Here is a 19,155-nt window from a genome sequence, read left to right on the forward strand (position 1 = left end):
CCCCAATATTCCTTGCAGAGCTCCCTGGTTTCCTTGCCTGCACTTGCCATCATTTGCAATTCTATCCTTATTTTGGTCCCTGGTGTGTCTGTCTCCTGGGCCGCTCTAGACTATGGTCTGTGGGAGCAGGGCCTGTCTGGTGTCTGTCATTGCTGTTTGCAGCACCTAGCACACAGTGCCTGGCAGTGCTTGAGAAATATTCCTTCCATCGACGGGTGGGTGGATGGGTGAATACCAAGAGCAGAGACTCAGAGAGGGGAATGGGGCTTGTTGAAGAAGGAGCTGGTGAGTCAGTCTTCCCAAAACATCTGCCCGGGGGCAGGCCCTGTACCCTCTGTACCCTCTGCACCCTCTGCCCTTGGGATCTGGTAGCAGCTGGGAGGTTCAAGGCTGCTGTGCTGCCTCTTGGAGGATGTGAGGTCCTGAGGCCCAGGAGCGCTGGGGTGGAGCAGCAGGACAGGATCCATCAGTTGTATGTGCACTGGGGCAGGGGTGTCCTGGAGGCGTGCTATTTGAGCAGGAAGGCACAGGCTTGGAGAAGAGGCAGGCCACGAATAATCCATACACCTTTCTAGAGCGTTTCACTGCCAGGCGTGTTCAAGAAGCGGAGGGGACAGTTGTTGGGAACTCCTGGTAGCCAAAGTCCCAGGTAGCATCTTGCTCAACGGCAGGCACCTCCGCCTCAACAGGATCACACTCTTCCTCCACCACCCCACCACCCTCTCCCCGCCCTGCCTTGCTCATGCTCTGCCCTCTGTCTAGAATACCCTTTCTCTTCTCTGCCTGCAGACGTCCTCCCTGTGCCCAAAGCCCATTCACAGGCCGTCTCCACTGTGAGGCACTCCTTGTGCTCCAGCCTCTGCCACCAAAGCATCCATATTTATTTCCCTTGGCCAATAGTGGCCTGAGGCTGTCCCTGCCTTCCTCCAGACGGACAGACTCTGGGTCTCACTCCTCTGTCTGCCCTAGCATGCAGCCTGGAGCAGGGGGCAGAGAAGGGTTTTGCTAGAGAGAGTTAAATTCAAGTGCTCTCTGACTTCATCCCCTCCCCGATACACAACACAACACACACACACACACACACACACACACACACGCACGCACACACGCACACCTTTCTCCCCCAGAAGAAGGCTGAAGCCTGACTCCTGGCCCAACCTGAGCCCAACCTGAGCCCAACCTGAGCCAAGGTGAGCAGCAGTCATGGCAACCATCCTCTTGCCCACAAGACGAACCACCTTCCAGATGTCTTCCTCTGGGGGAGGTTGCTCCTCTACTGACCCAGTCCTCCCAGCCCCAACACAGGAAGTCCTTCCTAGGAACCTGACACCCCACACTCTTCCTCAACAAAGGTGGGCTGCCCGAGCCCGCTGCCTCCCACCTCTTCTTCTGCACATTGGCCCAGCCCTGGTGCTCCTCGAAGAGACCAGCTCTGGCACAGATTGGGACTGAAGGAGGGAGGGAAGCAGTGCTCAGAACTCTGCCAACAGCAGATCCATTCCCTGTGGGAACAGAAGCTGGGGGGCGGGAGGAAGCAAGGGGGACGTGTCTCCATCAGGCAGATGGGACGCAGAGGAGACCAAGCCAAGTACCCCTTCCTTCCTCTGTTCTCCCTCCTCTCCCCATGGGCTCCCCCCACTCCACCGCCCTCCCCCTCCAGCGGCTCCGGAAAGGTCAGGCGCCTCAGAAACCTTTAATTCTGTTTTAATGAGCTCAGGGGAGTCCCTGGGGGCACAAGGCCAGCTCATTTATCTGTCTGCACCCCAAATCTGTTCCTTATTGAGGTAATGGTGATGTGGGAGTGTTAACCCTTCTGTTCCTGGGATGGGAAAAAGACTCTGAACGGCCCCTCCATATGGGAGAAGGGCCTGCAGAACCCGCCCAGCAACTTGGCCCTGCTCATTTAAGGTGGGGCAGAGGGGTGGGGTGTGGGAGAAGCCCCAGACCCCCACTTTCTACAACTCCAGCTCAGCCTGCTGCTCTCAACACACACACACACACACACACACACACACACACACACACACAGAACTCCACCCACCGCTCCCTCCCCTGCTGTCCTCTTCCCCATCCCACCCTACAAGGGCTCTTACCAAGATGACGGCTGCCACAGCCCCAGCCTCCTTGTCCACCAGCGGTATGACCAGCACTGAGGGGGAGAGGGCAATGAGGTGGTCCTGCGGGGCCAGTGAGGCTCAGGAGACTGAGCCAGGACCCAGGGAGGGAGACAAAGACACAGAGAGAGAGAGAGCCTGGGACAGAGACACAGAGAGACCCAGAGACCCAGAGAGACAGAGGGGAGTCCTGAGGCGGCGACAAAAACAGCCACAGCAAAGACCCTTGCATGGAGGGAAACCCCCTCACTCGACAACCTTCTTGTGATCCTCCCAGCAACCCTGAGCGGGAGGCAGGCAGGTAAGGCTGAGCACCCCTAGTTTACAGATTGGGAAACTGAAGTCCAGAAAGGGGAAGTGACTTGCCCAAGATCACACAGCAAGTCAGGTCTCCTGACTCCCAGTCCTGTGCACTTTCCACATCGAGACAGAGGACAGAGACCTAGAGAGACTGAGACACGAGGCAGAGAGACATGGCGGACAGGGGGCATGGAGAGGAAGAGAGAGAAAAACAGAGAGAGTGACAGAGAGAGCATGACAACAGCCACAGCCCATCTAGCGACAGGCACAAACACGTCATCACGGCAGCCACCGGCCACCGAGCCCTAGTAGGTGGCAGCCCTTAACATGCGTTATCTTATTTGCTCTTCCTTGCAACACCCCCTCAAAGTAGGTTCTGTTGTCCCATTTTACAGATCATGAAACTGAGGCTCAGAGAGGTTAGTAGCATACTAGAGAGAGAATTAGATGGAGGGATTGCTACAGACACAGAGCAAAGGAAAGAAGGAGACCAAGAGATGAACACAGGAGACAGACATGAACTGGGGAGCAGGGGTCACCGTTTCTCCTTGCCCCTGCCCAGCTCCCAGCCCTTACCTTGGGTGTCAGGAGCCAGTGGGGCCACCAGCTTGGCCAAAGGCTTCCCAGGGAGGTCCGAGGTGCTGCCCAGCCCATTGCAGCCCAGCCGCTTCTGGGAGGTCACAGCCTCTCTGCAAAAAAAAAAGGATGACCCCACCTCTCAGCCCCTGGATCAAAGAGAACAATCCCTGGCCCAGGGACACCCAGCAGGCTGGGCCCTGCATGTCTGCAAAGATCTGGACAAGCTGACCTGCTGCAGGGCAGATACGAGGGGTTGGGGGGAATAAAAGAGTCGGGGACCCTAGCCAGCTACAGTGCAGCCTCCGGTGCCTCTTGCTGGGAGATACTGGAAAGGTACGCCAGGGGCCGGCACAAATCCCCAGAGCAAGGGAAGCAAGGGCTTGGAGCTAGGCTGCCTGGGTTACAGCTCACCTGGCTACCACTGGACCTTGGGAGTGACCTATCCTCTCCGAGCCTCCTGGATAACCACCATAACTAAAACTTCCCAGATCTAAATTGGACAGATATATGCAAGAAAATGAAACTAGACCACCAACTTACACCATACACAAAAATAAACTCAAAATGGATAAAGGACTTAAATGTACGACAGGAAACCATAAAAATTCTAGAAGAATCCAAAGGCAACAAAATCTCAGACATATGCCGAAGCAATTTCTTCACTGATACAGCTCCTAGGGCACTTGAAACTAAAGAGAAAATGAACAAATGGGACTACATCAAAATAAAAAGCTTCTGCACAGCAAAAGAAACCATCAACAAAACAACGAGAAAACCCACTGTGTGGGAAAACATATTTGCCAATGTCATATCTGATAAGGGCCTAATCTCCAAAATCTATAGGGAACTCATACAACTTAACAAAAGGAAGATAAACAATCCAATCAAAAAATGGGCAAAGGACCTAAATAGACACCTTTCAAAAGAGGACATTCAGAAAGCCAAGAGACATATGAAAACATGCTCAAAGTCACTAATCATCCGAGAGATGCAAATCAAAACAACAATGAGGTACCATCTCACACCTGTCAGACTGGCTATCATCAACAAATCAACAAACGACAAGTGCTGGAGAGGATGTGGAGAAAAAGGAACACTTGTGCACTGCTGGTGGGAATGCAGACTGGTGCAGCCACTATGGAAGACAGTATGGAGTTTCCTTAAAAAACTGAAAATGGAACTCCCATTTGACCCTGTGATCCCACTTCTAGGAATATATCCCAAGAAACCAGAAACACCAATCAGAAAAGATATATGCACCCCTATGTTCATAGCAGCACAATTCACCATAGCTAAGATCTGGAAACAGCCTAAGTGCCCATCAGTAGATGAATGGATTAGAAAACTGTGGTACATCTACACGATGGAATACTATGCTGCTCTAAAAAGGAAGGAACTCTTACCATTTGCAACGTCATGGATGGAACTGGAGAGCATTATGCTAAGTGAAATAAGCCAGTCAATGAAGGAAAAATACCACATGATCTCACTCATTCATGGATAATAGAGACCATTATAAACTTTTGAACAATAATAGATTCAGAGGCAGAGCTGCCTCAAACAGATTGTCAAACTGCAGTGGGAAGGCCGGGGAGGGTTGGGGGGCAAGAGGGAGGGGGGTAAGAGATCAACTAAAGGACTTGTATGCATGCGTATAAGCATAACCAATGGACATAAGACACTGGGGGATAGGGGAGGCTGGGGGACTGTCTAGGGCGGGGGGATAAAATGGACACATATGTAATACCCTTTGTAATACCTTAAGCAATAAAAAAAAAAAAAAAAAAATAAAACTTCCCAGATCTTTATGCTGTGAACAGTCCAAGCAAATTACATAGATGAACTCAGAATTCCCCACTATCCTCCGAATTAAATAGCATCATCATCTCCATTTGCAGGTGGAGGAACTAAGGTACCAAGAGGTTAAGGAACCTGTCCAAGGTTGCATGGCTAATAAGTGGTAGAGCCAGGATCTGAACCCAGCCAACTGGCACCAGAACCCATACTCCTAACCAGTAATGCTTGAACCTTCCTGAAGCCCTATGCGGGGTGGAGGGTGGGGTGAGCCTACAAGAGGGAGTTGGCATGAATACTGGGGAGGCAAAGGGCACAGATGTGATGGAGGGAAGGGGTGGTAGATGGGGAAGAATGAGTTTCTCTCTGCCCTCATCACACACGCCATCTTCCCCCTCCCCCCATCCCAGCCTCTGGCTCTTCCTACTTAATTAAGTGCCTGATTTTTCACCAAATGTTACTCCCTGATGATTAATTGTCCTGGGTTCCTCATCTCTCATGCTGCCTCCACTTAATTGCGTTTGTAGGAACTGCTTGGCCTAGCTAGAAGAGCAGCTTGGGGTGGGGTTGGGGAGGGATGGAACTCCTGTGTGTGGGGGGAGGTCACGAAGGGGAGACCAGCAAACGCCAGATGAAGAAAAGAGAGCTGGTAGCCTGAGAGGCTCCCCAACAGCAGCGAGAGAAGTTGAAGACCAAAGAGGCTGAGCATCTCCAGCGGGTCACGCAGCCTTCTGAGCCAGACCTGTTCACTCCTGGCCCCTGGGTCAGAAGCTATGAAGAACCAGTGGTGTCTCCCACCTCCCAGCCCTCACACCCTGGACCTTTAAGGCTCCTGGTGTGCTGGGCGCCAGTTCTGGGCTGAGACTGTGCCAATCCTCCCAGGAAGGAATAGAAATCTAGGGTGGCAAGAGGGCAATGGCAGCCACGCTTTCTGATGACTAAATTGATAAAGGCTGGGACTTCATGGAGACAGGGGCCTGGCCTTGGTGACCCTTAGCCAAACCCCCTTGTGGACCCCTCCCAGCCCCTTGGCCTGGGACAGTCTGGTTATTGGGCAGCCACAAGGTGGCGCTGGTCCCTGCGTGGCTGGTTAGTGGACTCCGCAGCTTCCTTCCACTGACCCCTGACTCTCCACTTCCAATCTCCCCCACCCCACCCCGGGACCCAGGGCTGCCTTGGCCTCCCTCTTCCTCCCAACCCCCCACAAAGGACCCCGATGAAGTAATCTATCCTCAGTTTTTCTTCTGCACAAAACACCTTCCTTTGCGCTTATGGCCTCGTGACCTCCAGCTCCCCTCTCCTGAGCTCCAGACATCCAAAGGCCTCCTGGAGGTTTTCCTGTGGGCCCCTGAGATCGTCAAAGACACCCAGTCCCAATCCGAACTTACCCTTGCCACCACCACCCCCAAGTGGCACAGCCATCCACTGGGTCCCTTGCCTCCCTCTTCCTCACCTCCCCCAGCCAATGGGTGAGTCACCTCCCATGCATCTCTCACAATGGTCCCCTGCTTCCCATCCCAAGCTACTCCCCAGCTCATACAGCGCCACCTCTCCCCTGACCTGCAGCAACCTCTCACCTAGTCTCCTGCCTCCTGTCAGGTCCCTGAGATCCACCCCTCATACTAGAGCCAGAGCAAGTTTTCTCAACGAAATACTTATGGGAAAATTCTACTTGAAGTCTTTCATTTCATGGAGTGTTTACTCCGGGTCCTTCTGGGTCAAGTTTGGTACTGAGGACTGAGATGAGAAGAAGAGGCAGATATATGCCTGACTCTTAGCGTCCCAATGTCGCGCAGGGACTGACATGCAGGCCCATGGCCGAGGGCAGGAGTGAGGGCTCTGACAAAGGGAGGAAGAGTGGGCCCAGCCTACCCAGGTGCCGGACGGAAGTGGGGTCCAGAAGGCTTCCTGGAGGAGGAGATGCGCATTGAGTCCTAAAGGGCAGGCAGACAGGAAGGAATGCGCAGGCAGAGGGCACTGCATGTGCAAAGGCTTGGAGGAGGGGACGAATGAGTGTCTGCTGGGCGGTCCAGCTGCAAGGAGTTGGTTTGGCTGGACAGCAGGAGGGGGACCAGGGCCCTGAGGGCAGTGGGAGACCCGGAGGGACTCCAGCAGGGGAAAGTAAAGGTCAGGTTTGATGGTTGGCTGCTGGGAAAATCTCACCAACAGGGAGAATCGGGGAGACCGGAAGCCCAGTCTGAGGGAGCACCCCATAGTCGCAGCGTTCCCCGGACAGCAGAGGGGAGGCTGGGCCGGGGCAGGTCAGCCTGGGCTGGGCCCAGATCGCCCTCTGAGTGCTGGGGCATCAAGGATCCGCAGTCCTCAGGGTCCACACGTGGCACCTTGCTCTGTAACCTGCCCTCCCTGGCCCAGCCACGTTCCGTGGCCCCAGACAGGCCATGCTCACCTCAACCCACCCCCATTCGAGCCCCTTTCCTCTGCTGTGCCTTTCCCAGAACTGCTGTCTCCACCCCAGATGGGGGTGGGGGCTTCATAAACTGCTCACACCCCAGATGGTTCTCTCCTCAACTTAGAGCCCCCACCGGCCTGCCTCCTGACTCCCCCACCCCCCTGCTCCCCTGCTCCCTCTCCAGGCTGATGGGGGTGAGGGGACTCCACCCCCTGGGCCAGCTGTCCACGTTGGAGGCTAATGAATGACTCAGCCCTGGGTGCCGGGTGGTCATGCCCCACTGAAGATAAAGACAGATGGGCGCAGAGGGCAGAGAGGAACGGGTGTGGATTTTATGACAGTTCCGTCCCTTTAACAACTATTTGTTTAGTGGAAAGAGTAGACGGAAAGGCTTTCTGTTGGTGGGGCCAATGGTCTGGAAAGAGCTGGGTGTCCAGGCCCCCTTCCACTCTTCTGAGACCTTTGTTTGGTGTGACCCCAAGCCTTGTACTGACATCCCTCCTCCCACCCTCAACTGCACTCTGACCTCTCATCTCTTCAGAGACAAATTACGGTTCAAGCCAGGCCCTGGGTCCTCCTCTCCCTTTCCCTCTCCCAGAGTGTGAGGCTCCAGAGATGGGAACAGACTATTCCCTGCGTCCCCTGAGACAAATCAGGGGGACGACAAATTCTGTGGCGAGACGGAACCAGCTCTGAGGAAGAAATTTCTCAAGGCTGGGCCTGGGACCCCTAAGTGCTAGGGGAAGTAGACAAGCAGCTGGGGCTCCTGTGGGCGGTGTCTCCATTGTAGCTGAAAAGCTGTAGATTTTGCTGCACTCAGCAGTGGGTAATCAGAGGCTTTACGATGGCAGGAAACACAATAAGAAGAGGAAAGTGGCGGGGCTGGGGACCGAAATAGTCTGGGAGATAGAAGCGGGGCACCAAGATGAGGGGGGCGGGGAGCCTTCCAGGAAGCCTTTCGCCCAGGCAGGCCTCCAGGATTCCCTCCCCTCCAGCCCCGAGGACCCTTGCAGCCCTTGGAATCCAGAGCTGGGCCTGCCCGCAGATGCCAATGTTCCATCCTCTCATGTCAGGGAAGTCAGACTGAGACCCAGGGAGGGTGCATGAGATTGTAACTGCAGCCATGTTGTCCGGGATCCCAGATCTCCCCACTCCCAGCCCACGGTTAGCAGACCTCCTAGAGCAGTGGTTCTCAACCTCCCTAATGCCGCGACCCTTTAATACAGTTCCTCATGTTGTGGTGACCCCCAACCATAAAATTATTTTCATGGCTACTTCGTAACTGTTATTTTGCTACTGTTATGAATCGTAATGTAAATATCTAATATGCAGGATGTATTTTCATGGTTACAAATTGAACATAATTAAAGCATAGTGATTAATCACAAAAACAATATGCAATTATATATGTATTTTCCGATGGTCTTAGGCGACCTCTGTGAAAGGGTCGTTCGACCCCCAAAGGGGTCGCGACCCACAGGTTGAGAACTGCTGTCCTAGAGGGCCTCCGTCTGGGGCCTGGAAGAGAAGTGAAATGCGGGCTGGTCCAGATGGAGACGGCAGGTGGGACTTTGCAGAGAAGGAGGGAGCACATCAAGCATGGCGTGGAGGGGGCGGGCAGGAAACCCAAAACACACTGGGAGGATAGGATGCACCGGGCGTCTGCAAGCCCCAGGAGTGGTAGGGGTGTTGGGTCAGAAATAGTAATCATGCTCTGTTAACCGTGATTTCTGTTCTGATTAGAGAAAGCACATTCTAACCTGGCTGAGGGTTTACAGCCTGGGACATGGGAGTTAAACTGGGAATGAGAAGGAGGTCCCTTCTCCTTATCTGAGAACTGCCTATTACCGTGGCAAGGCGCATTGCCTGTAACCTGTAACCATTATACCCATTCTTATTCCTTTCGCCTACTGCCCCATGCCTATAATTCCTTTTGCCCACTTCCCCTTGTAATCTTTGTCCTTCTGCCCAATATAAGCAGCTGGCTTATTGGGGGGCGGGGGCGGGTAGAGAATATTTTCATGGATGACCTGCTGCCCTCCCATCCTGCCGACATTATTAGAATAAACGCTCATATGTGATTCAACCCTGTCTCTGCTGAATTGACAGGCAGCCCGGACTCATTGGTTGTCCAGTTTCAGGGGCACTGGCAGGAGGGGCTGGGTAGCTGGTGACCCTCTCACTGCCCCGTGGCCCATCTCCACCCTGCCTCCCCACACTGCCCTTAGCCCATTCTCTGCCTTTCCTCTTGGCCTTATCTCTTTATGATCCGCCTCCACGTCACACCTGCTGCTGTTTGCCAGCCCTCCAGGGTTTCCTGGAGGAGCACCCCCTGCACTGGGCACTGCCAGAGCCTCAGGCTCCACCTCGGCCGGGGCAGATGCCTCAGCCTCCTGTTGGGACCAGCGCCACAGATCACCCCTGGAAGTACCCTGTAACCAACCCCACCCATTTTCTAGAAAAAGACTGAGGCCAGAAGGGAAGTAATTTTCTCAAGATCACCCACTAAGTACATGTATTGGGACGTGGGGCTGGAGGGCCACCAGCAATCCCTGAGCTCCTACTGTGTGCTGGGCATTATGACAGCACAGGCCTGTCTGACCCCATCCCAGTCTGACTCCTCCACATACCTATGTATCAGCCCTAGGGGAGGATGCGGGCTCACCACCAGACGGGGGGTAGAGTGCAGATTTCACCCCAGTCTTTGCCAGCCTGAATGAACTTTGATCTCCAAGTCCTAAGAGATGCCCCTCTCCTGTCACCCCTCACCCACCTTACCTCCTGGGGCTCCTGGGATTTCTGAGCCCTGTCTCCCAGCAGACACTGGCCTCTCCCTCTCCACTGAACTCTCGGCTAATTGAAATGTTCACTCTTATCTTTTTTTTTTTTTTTTTTGACCTTTCCCAAGGCTTCACGGAGTCTGCAGTGGCTGGGGGTTGGGGGATGAAAGGACCCGAGTCCCCTCTGAGATGCCGGGACTGCAGGCCCCATCCCCAGCAGCAGAACGTCTGAGGGGAGTGTCTGCAGCCTCAGGAGGGGCAGAGTGAAGCCTGCAGGATGCTCCTTCCACCTGCTGTGCCCCTCTCCCAGGAAGGCCTTCTTTGCTGCCCTGAAGAGACTTCCTGGATAGTGCAAGCTCATATTAAGCAAAGTTCTTGAGAATTAGGGGTGAGGGTGCTGGCTCAGAGGAGAAAAGAGGACATTATAGCATTTTTTCTTCTTGAGATGCCAGAGATCTTCCGGTCCCTGTCCTGCCTGCCATCTTACAGCTGGGCCAGTAGAGGCCAGAGAGGGGCATACTGGCTTGGTTCTCCCAGCCCTTGGGAGGAGTTATCAGGAAATGCTGAAGGGGAGACTGCCACCCACCCTGGAGGCCACCCCCTGCACTGGGCACTGCCAGAGCCTCACGCTCAGGGGAAGTGGAATGGGAGAGCAGGAGGTGGGAAGGCCCTGGGGTATTGGAGAAACAGCAGCCCCTTCCATAGGGGAGAGCTAAGGGAGAGACCAGCATCCTGGAATCCAGGGTTCCAAGTGCCAGGACCACCAGCAAGCCCAGCCTGAGGACCTCCAGCATCCTCAAAGAGCAAGTCTTCCCGTGGCACCTGCGAAAGGTGAGTATCGTGCCAGCCTCAGCTACTACCTGAAAAAGGCACAGCTCTGGACCTCCCGGCCTGCTGGAAAAGCTCTCCCCCAGGGAGTGAAGCGCTGCCTTCCAGTAACATGCCTGCCCCCCGCCCCATGTGCTCACTCAGCCCCGCGATCCCGACCCAGGGCTCCCTGGCCCTTGATGGCCCTGGGGTGCTTGAAGTCAGTGAGCACATCCTCCGTGCCCTGCCCTCCTCTGGACCCGCAATCCTGCCTGTCAACACTTTCTCATCTGACAAGTTCTACTTCCCCTCATTGTTGCCTGAATGGCCAGTAGCCAAGAGACCGTGTCCCAGGCCTGGCTCTCTGCCTCCCACTAGGTATGTGGCGTTGGGCACATCTCACGACGTTTGCCCGTCCGGAAAATAAGGAGGCTGAATTCAATAGGCTCAGAGGTGTCAGGGGACCATCGGGCACCAAGCCCATGTTCCCGAAGTCAGTGATTCCAGCATTCTGTCATAATGAAAACACAGGCATTTATCATTCATACAGCTTTAAGTGCTTTACAAATGTGTTAAACTCATTTAGTCCTCCCAACAACCCTATGAGGTAAGTACTATTATTATCACCATTTCACAAACAAGAAGACCCGAGGCACAGAGAGGTTGAGTGTCTTGCCTTAGGTTGTTCAGCTAGTAAATGGGGAGCTGGGATTCAAACCCCGGCAGGTGGGCTCCAGGACCCACTGCAGGACAGTGCCTGTGAGCTCTGTTCTCAGATGCCCGCGCACTCCTGCAGGTCCAGCACTCCGTGGCTCCAAACTCTGTGATGCTGTGGTGCTGTGAGTGTGAGAACCTTCAGGCAGTTTTCCTAGCCTGCCGGGTTCTAAATGACAAACTGTAGCCCTGACATTCTGGGACTCGGCTCTGAGGAAGCCGCAGCAATTTGGCACTTTCCCAGTGTCATCCATTCCTCCAACCGACACGGAAGGAGACATTGCTTCTCCCCTCTATGCTGGAGTCAGCGACCCAGACAAGGAACCGCACCCGTGTCCACTCAGGAGGGGCTGGGAAGCTGAGGTCAAGGTCAGATGGGGAGGATCAGACCAGAGGACTTTGAAAGGTGCCCAGCCCTGAGATCCTTGGCCATGAGGGAAAACAACAGGATGGAGGATAGCTCACCGGACTTTTCCCTCCTGGGGCAGCTCATGGGGAGGGTCCTCACACACCAGCCGGGACTCCCTGTCCAGAAGGTAGGTGTAGACTGTTTCCTAAAACAGAAGACACTCATGAGACCTTGGAGAGGCCCTCCCAGCTGCCCGCTTCCAGCCTGTACACAGTTCCAGGTACCAGGGTCACGGACCCTCTGGGAGTGGGCTCAAGCATCTGATGGGTTTACTCCCCAGGTAATTCTAACATGTAGTCAGGGTGGAAAAACTCCCTTATGAACTTACCATTTCACTGTCTCCTCTTGGAAGGGGTTCTGGACAGGCAGCGCTCTATGACCCTGCTGGCTTTTCTTACCTATCACCCTAAATCCAAGGTGTAGGGAGGGAGTCTGAAGGGCTGAAGGGCAGGCAACCCCCCCCCCCCCCACACACACACACACCTGGCATGTTTCCTTGCTGTGACTCCAGCCTCAACAAACAATAACTCTGTGTCCACTCAGGGCCTTACTGTAGGAGGGGCTCAGAATGTCCCGGAAGCTTCCCTCTTACCTCAGAGACATAAACAACTCTACAAGAAACCACACACTGTGATCCAAGCTGGGAGGGCTTCCTGGAGGAAGTGACCTTAAACCTGTAACTGGTATGGAAATTAGACTCATTCAGGGAGTGGGCGAAGCACAGAAGAATGGCTTCTGGGCTGAGTGGCAGGTATGTAGGTGTGAAAGTACTGATCATTTATGGAACAGACAGTGAGGGTAGGAGCACAGGAGGTGGCCTTGGGGTCAGCAGGGGCTGAGCTGGAAGGGCCTGTAAACCAAGCTGGAAGTGGATGCCAGGGGCTGCTGCCAGGTGGAGGGCTATGGGGTGAGCCCTGAGAGACAGGAGCAGGTTTGTATTTTGTAATGATCACTTCCCAGAGTGAGATCAAAGCTCTGCTCAAAAATTGTCCAGTCCAAGGGCCCAGAGCAGTCTCAGCCTCAGTATCAGTCTTGGAAAAATCAATTGCCTTCACTGACCCACATGCAAAAATCCACATTCTCCCCAGGTGGGACTGGCTGCTCTTAGGGATCTACAACCAACTCCCACTCAGCACAGCCTTCTAGAGCATCTCCACTGCCCACACGGCATGACGAGGGAGGCCCAGAGATGCCAGTGTGTCCAGCAGAGCCCCTGCCCCAGTGAGGGGGCATGCATGTGCTCAGCTAAGTATCCCGAGGGGCATTGTTTTCTCAGTGGCAGAATGGGGACCTCCCTTCTCTGCTGTTGGTATCAGGGAGGGCTCCTGGAGGAGGTGACATTAGAGCTAGGTGTTGAAGGCCCACCTTCAGTAAGCGTGAAGTCCTTAGTAAAAGCAGTTGCCTTTCATGACTATGAGCCCATAATCCTGCCAGTCACTCTTGTTGCCTTTGGCTGTCCCCAGCCAGCCCTGACCCTCTCCCAACCCCCAGGAGATGGCCTAGTCTTCCTTCCAGAGAACCCACGCCAGACACAGTATGGTGTGGGCTGGGGAGGATAGGGCCTGAAGGGAGAGGGAGGGGCAGACATAGGCAAGGCCTGGAGCCCCCTTGGCCTCCTGGGTGAGGGTCCAGGCGGGGAGTTCAGGGATGAAGAAGTCAGTGGGAATGAGGCCACCCACTCCTCCTACTGCAGGCCATATTGCCACCTGGCTCTTAGCAGCCTAGGCGGGGCCTGTGCGATCTGTCCCTAAGAGACTGAGACCCCACAGCACCCAGAGTCACACAGAGTCCTTCCCTGGCAGAGCGAGGGGTGGATGACCGGGCTGGGGAGGCAGAGAGGACAGCTCCTCACTTCATTTCCGGTTGCCCCTCTGCCTCCCACACCCTCACTCTCAGCCTCTGGGTTAAAATTAGCCGAGTTTATTGAAGAGAAGAAAGGAACAGTTCCAGACACATCAGCACCATCTGCATTCGGGGCTGCCTGCCACAATGGGTGCTGATGAGGGAGCCAGGTGCTAGCGGCTGTCCTTACTGGGGAAGGGGGGAGAGGAACGGAGGCGGAACACGCCCCCCCTCCAGTCTGGAGGCAGAGTAGACCTTCGATCTCCCCCATCCACTCTTTGAAGGCTGAGCCCTTCCGTGCTATCCAGACAAAGCCAGGGCTTCCCTAGCTCAAACAGGCCTCTTGGATGAAGCAAAGTAGACATTACCTACTGTTCCAGGAACCTAGTCGCCTGGATCACAGCTGTCTTTCCAGCACCCAGTGCTGGGCATCTATGTGGGCATAACTAGGCACCCTGCCTGTGAAGGTCTGGCCAGTCACCCCTTCCTCCCCCTCCCTGGACAGCCTCAATGGCCACAGAGGGGCCAGGCAGCCTTGCGGATGCTGACTTGCCAGCCTCCCCACCCCCTTCTTTCCAGATGTGTCTCCACCCCAGGCCAGATGTTGCCTCAGTCCCATCCTTCTCAGGGAGGATTTATTTTTGAGTGCCAACACACCACCCACTTCCTGACAATTTCACGCTCAGTAAAGCTCACTGTTCAGCCCTCCTCCTGGGCTCTGAACTTCTAGGAGGTTCTGAGAAGGCAGAGCTGAGGAGAGAGAATGGGGGTGCTTAGGTGCCAAGCCCCATGTGTCCCTGTCATGCTGTGTGACCTAGGGGGAAGCACCTGCCTCTCTGGGCCTTAGGTGGTTTATCCATCAAGCAGATTCAGACACAACTGGCCCTGGGGTGGGTCACCTTCTGAAGTACCCGCATTTCCTGGAGCAGAGGTTGCCCTTGGCTGGTATCTAGAGTAGAGTCTTCATTCCAGGCTATGGGGACTCAGTTTAGGCATCTCCTCCTCCAGGAAGTCTTCCATGCCCCTTAGGCTGGGTCAGGCCTCCCCCTCCGGATTGACTGTCCTCTGCTTCCTTCCCTCTATCTGGCGCAACTGAGACTCTGCTGCTTTGGGCCCTGAGGGCCAGTTTATCCATCCTACTGCCCAAAGGAGGGACAGTGACCATCGGGGCCAGGTTGGGGCGTGGCCTGGGGCCGTTGAAGAGGGTCAAAGTTTCCTCACCAAGACACTCTGGGCTCGGGCAACCGTGGTGACCAGGTGACCATGGGCCCTGGCAACCTCCCTCCTTTCTGGAGGTGACTTTAACTGGGCACAGATCCATTCATCGAGGCTGAGCCCCATTCCAGCACCTCCCAGACCTAGCATCTAGGAAGTTCTGCATGCCTGTCCTCCACTCCTCCTGCTGCACGTATTCCAAAGCCTACCCGCTGCCACTGTGTCCTAGCTGCTATCCGACCTGGGTGAATACCTTCCATTATCTGAGACGTGATCTTTTCAGCTAAGCTCAAAGGCACCTTCTGTCTCCAACATTCCAGGATCGCTATGTAAGTTCATCCTTTTAGGGTTTAGCTTCAGCCCTCCTCCTCCAGGAAGCCCTCTCCAAACACTCAACCAAACCCTTCACTTCCCCATGAGAGTCCTCTTAAATCCTCACCTGAGGTTATTTTTTCCATTGGTTTTTAAGAGAGTGGAAGGGAGGGCGAGAGACAGAGCGAGAGAAACATCGAAGTGAGAGAGACACACCCATTGGTTGCCTCCCGCACGCATCCCAACCGGGTCTGGGAATTGAGCCTGCAACCAAGGCATGTGCCCCTGACCGGAAGAGAACCTGGGACCCTTCCGTCCTTGGGCTGACACTCTATCCTCTGAGCCAAACCAGCTAGGGCCTCTTCCTTCTTTCTTGACCCCGTGTGAGGTGCAGCAAGATGCTGGGCAAAGGTTTGGGGGGCAGGGGGAATGTGAAGCCAGGTACCTACCACTCCAGGGAGCACAGCGGAGAGGGCCTCCTTGACAGCCCTGCGCAAGCCCACGATGTCGATGACAGAGCCCAGGCTCAGCAAGGCATCCTGGAAGAGAAGAAAGGGCAGTGAGGGCCTTTGCCAGGCAGAGCCAAAGGCTCCCAGATACTGGGATCCAGGATCTTAGGGCCTCAGAACACAACCAGTCTTCAGGCCCTTGAATGTCCAAGTCCACTCCTCTTCCAGATGGGAAAACCGGGTGCTCAGAGCAGGACCATGGACCTAGCAAAGAACTCACAGTGAGTCAAGAGGTAAGTTTAGACTAAATCTCAGGTCTCTTGCCCTTTAGCAAGGACAACTCTGGCCTAGTAGGGAAAGCACAAGCCTCCACATTAAAACAAGCAACCAAGCAAGCAAACAAACAAACAAAAAACCCACCCAAATTTGAATCCTCGATCCACTATTTATTAGCGGTGCGTGCTTTGGTCAACTCACTGAGCCTCGGTTTTGTATCTATACACTGGGGCCAATTGAGGCTATCTCCCCCTTGATATGAAGATAAAATGAAACTGAGCCCCAAAAGGTGCCTTCCAGATTATCCACACAGAGTAGGTGCTCAGCTAAATATCTGCAGAATCTGGGTCCTACTCACTTTCCCCAAACGGAAGGTGGTCTCATTTTTCAACCGAGGGAGGGGTGAGGTTAGGAGTACCAAGAGCTCAAGGGATGCATGAGCCCACACGGGGGAAGAAACACCGCTGGGTCAGCCCCTCGAAAGGCAGAAGGAAAAGTCAGCCTTGACTGCCTCACAGCGTTCCGGTCCCAGGAAGAGGCATTGTCCTTGGAGAGCCGGAACAGAAACCAGAAAGGTCCCTGCTTCTCACTCTATTAACTTGGCTGGAGCCTAGGCGATCAAAGAGAAAGGTAATAGAACCAGGATCCAGGGCCAAGGGAGGGTTATGACTCATTCTGTTCACTCAGCCATGCCCTCCCCGCTAGTCCTTGGAAATTTTTTCTGATGTCTTCCCTTTGGATGGCTGGGTCTGTGTTCAAAAAGCAAACTGAGCCCTCAGTGGTTTGGCTCAGTGGATAGAGCGTCGGCCTGCAGACTCAAAGGTCCCAGGTTCGATTCCGGTCAAGGGCATGGACCTTGGTTGCGGGCACGTACCCAGTAGGGAGTGTGCAGGAGGCAGCGGATCGATGTTTCTCTCTCATCGATGTTTCTAACTCTCTATCCCTCTCCCTTCCTCTCTGTAAAAAATCAATAAAATATATATATTTTTTAAAAAAAGCAAAGTGAGTATCTAAAGGAGAGACATCGCTTGGCCCCTGTTCATATGAAAACGATATGAGTTTGAGGGTCTTAGTGGACCACAATCTCAGCATGAGCCCATAGCATGAGTGTGGCTGGTAATAAATTAAAATGCTAAACCCGCAGGCCATATTGATAAAGATTTAACCTCAATAGAGAAGATGACAATTAACCTACTCCTATCGTCTGATCAGACCACCCCAGTGCACTGTGCCTCAGGTAAGGACAAGATGAGACTCAGAGTAAGGAGGGAACTGGAAACCAAGGCCTTCATATGACTAAGACTAGAGAACCTGGGGTTACCCAGCCTAAGGCAGAGCAGACTCAGGGGTCTCAGTCTTCAACTCCAATCTCTCAGGCTCTCCTGGGCAGGGGGCTGGCCTCTGTGGCCCCAGGGATGGGCTGGAGATCCATAAGATTTCGCAGGAGGCTGCCCTTGGTCCAATGGGACGAAGAACCTTCTTCCAGGCAAAGCCATACTATATAGGCAGAGGCCACCAGGAGAGAGGGGGGAGTGAGCTCCCCATCCCTGAGGCTATGCAACAATGGGCTAATTGCCCGTTTTCTCAGAGAGGCTACACAGAGTAGTCCTGCACTGGGGCCAGACTTCAGCTCCAGACTTCACCCTTGTATCTTCTTGGCTTCAGTTTCCTCCCTGCTCTCCTCCCTCCCAGTCCTGTGTTCCCAGGAAGGGGGAGCAATGGGCTTTCTTCCCGCATGCTCACTTGGCATTGCTTTCCCCAACTCCCAGTCTCCCTTTGATCCCTGCCACTGCTCAAGGATGAAGACGCATTCTGATCATAGAGATATGTCTCTGCCCTTGGACAACAGAGGCTGCTGCTTCCAAACAGTACAACTCCCAGATCGAGTCAATTGTCCTTCGGCGCTCCTCATCACAAGGCACGCACCCTCAGCACCATGCACGCCCGGCGGCACAGCCACAGGCCCTCACGCCCTCGCAGAAACACCCCAGCGTGCCTTCAGACTCCCTCCTGGTACACGCGCGGGCTCACATGGAGGCAACTTTTTCCCACAGATTCACAGGGCCAGGCCTCAAAACACCTGCTCACATCATATACATGCAGGCTATAGTGGCCTTTAGGGGTCAATTCTGCAGACTAAAGAGGGGAGGAAGAGCTGATGCCTCATATAATCCTGAAGTAGCATCTGCAGACCCAGGCTCCTCAGAGTGGTTCCCAACAGAGAGTCCTAGAAGATGGTGCTGGCTTAGGTCTGCTCCCGGCTGGAGACGGGGGGTGGACAAGCTGAGCGCTGAGGAGCCCTGCCCTGCAGTTGGATATGTGTGCTGTGGAAGTTGGAGGAGAAGGGCCAAGGGAATGGAATATAGGCACTGATGTAGGGGGAATTTTTCAAAACCACAGGCTTGGGACAGCTAAGTGTCCCCATTTGACAGATGAGGAAACTGAGGCTCAAAGAGAAGCAAGGCCCCTTCTGTGGTCAGCCAGCCAGTCAAGGCAGAGCCAAGTCCAGAATCCAAGTCTCTAGCTCTCCAGGCTCTGTTTTGCACCTGCCCCCCAGTTCCTCCTCAGGGGGCTTACAGAGAATAGTCTGCCCTGTGTTCTCATTGGTGGGCTCTTGGGCCTGTCCTTTATTTGGATTGGGGGATGCCCTGACCTGTCTTTTACTGGAGTTGGTGGGTGCTTGTCTGGCCTTTGTTCTGGTTGGTCAGTTTTCTGTGACTCCTCAGGCTAAGGGCAGGATAATGGCAAGGATGGGAGAATGAGATAGGAAACTTCGGGAGAGTTGGGGCAGCAGCAGGGAGAGGGTGTCACATCCAGCCAGACTGGGTTGGATGCAGACAGGCCGATGGTCTGGGGCTCTCTGCCTGGCATCCTTCTGTCCATCCACTTCCTGGCCTTGCCCTGTCCTGCCCACCCCAGGTGTTAGGTGCAGGGTGTTAGGTGCAGGAACGTGGCTGGGAAGGGCCACTCAACCTTGCCCTCAATGGCTTGCTCCTCCTTGAACCTTCCACAGATCTCAAAGCAGCATCACCCCCACTGCATCAACTCAAGGGGGAAATAACTCAGATTCCATGAGGTGGGGCATGGAGAGCAGGGCACTGCCCAGTGAGGGGAGGAGAGAATCAGTGGGGCATGGAAGTGGGGGAGTCCCCCA

The 19,155-nt window shown here is 54.4% G+C and overlaps 1 protein-coding gene across 3 annotated transcripts in view; it reads right to left on the bottom strand.

The window, feature by feature from the left end:
- Nucleotides 1–19,155, bottom strand: part of PDE2A (phosphodiesterase 2A) — a 92,260-nt gene that overhangs the window by 16,635 nt on the left and 56,470 nt on the right. For all 3 annotated transcript variants that reach the window (XM_081099128.1, XM_081099130.1, XM_081099129.1), the window contains 4 exons: nucleotides 15,726–15,815; nucleotides 11,964–12,052; nucleotides 2,991–3,103; nucleotides 2,094–2,149 (listed from right to left, as the gene is read on the bottom strand). In XM_081099128.1, the coding sequence (XP_080955254.1) occupies nucleotides 2,094–2,149; nucleotides 2,991–3,103; nucleotides 11,964–12,052; nucleotides 15,726–15,815 (348 nt within the window). The remainder of the gene's footprint in view (nucleotides 1–2,093; nucleotides 2,150–2,990; nucleotides 3,104–11,963; nucleotides 12,053–15,725; nucleotides 15,816–19,155) is intronic.

Source organism: Myotis nattereri (assembly GCF_964212035.1).
Source record: "Myotis nattereri genome assembly, chromosome: 9".
In the NCBI taxonomy this organism is placed as follows: domain Eukaryota; kingdom Metazoa; phylum Chordata; class Mammalia; order Chiroptera; family Vespertilionidae; genus Myotis; species Myotis nattereri.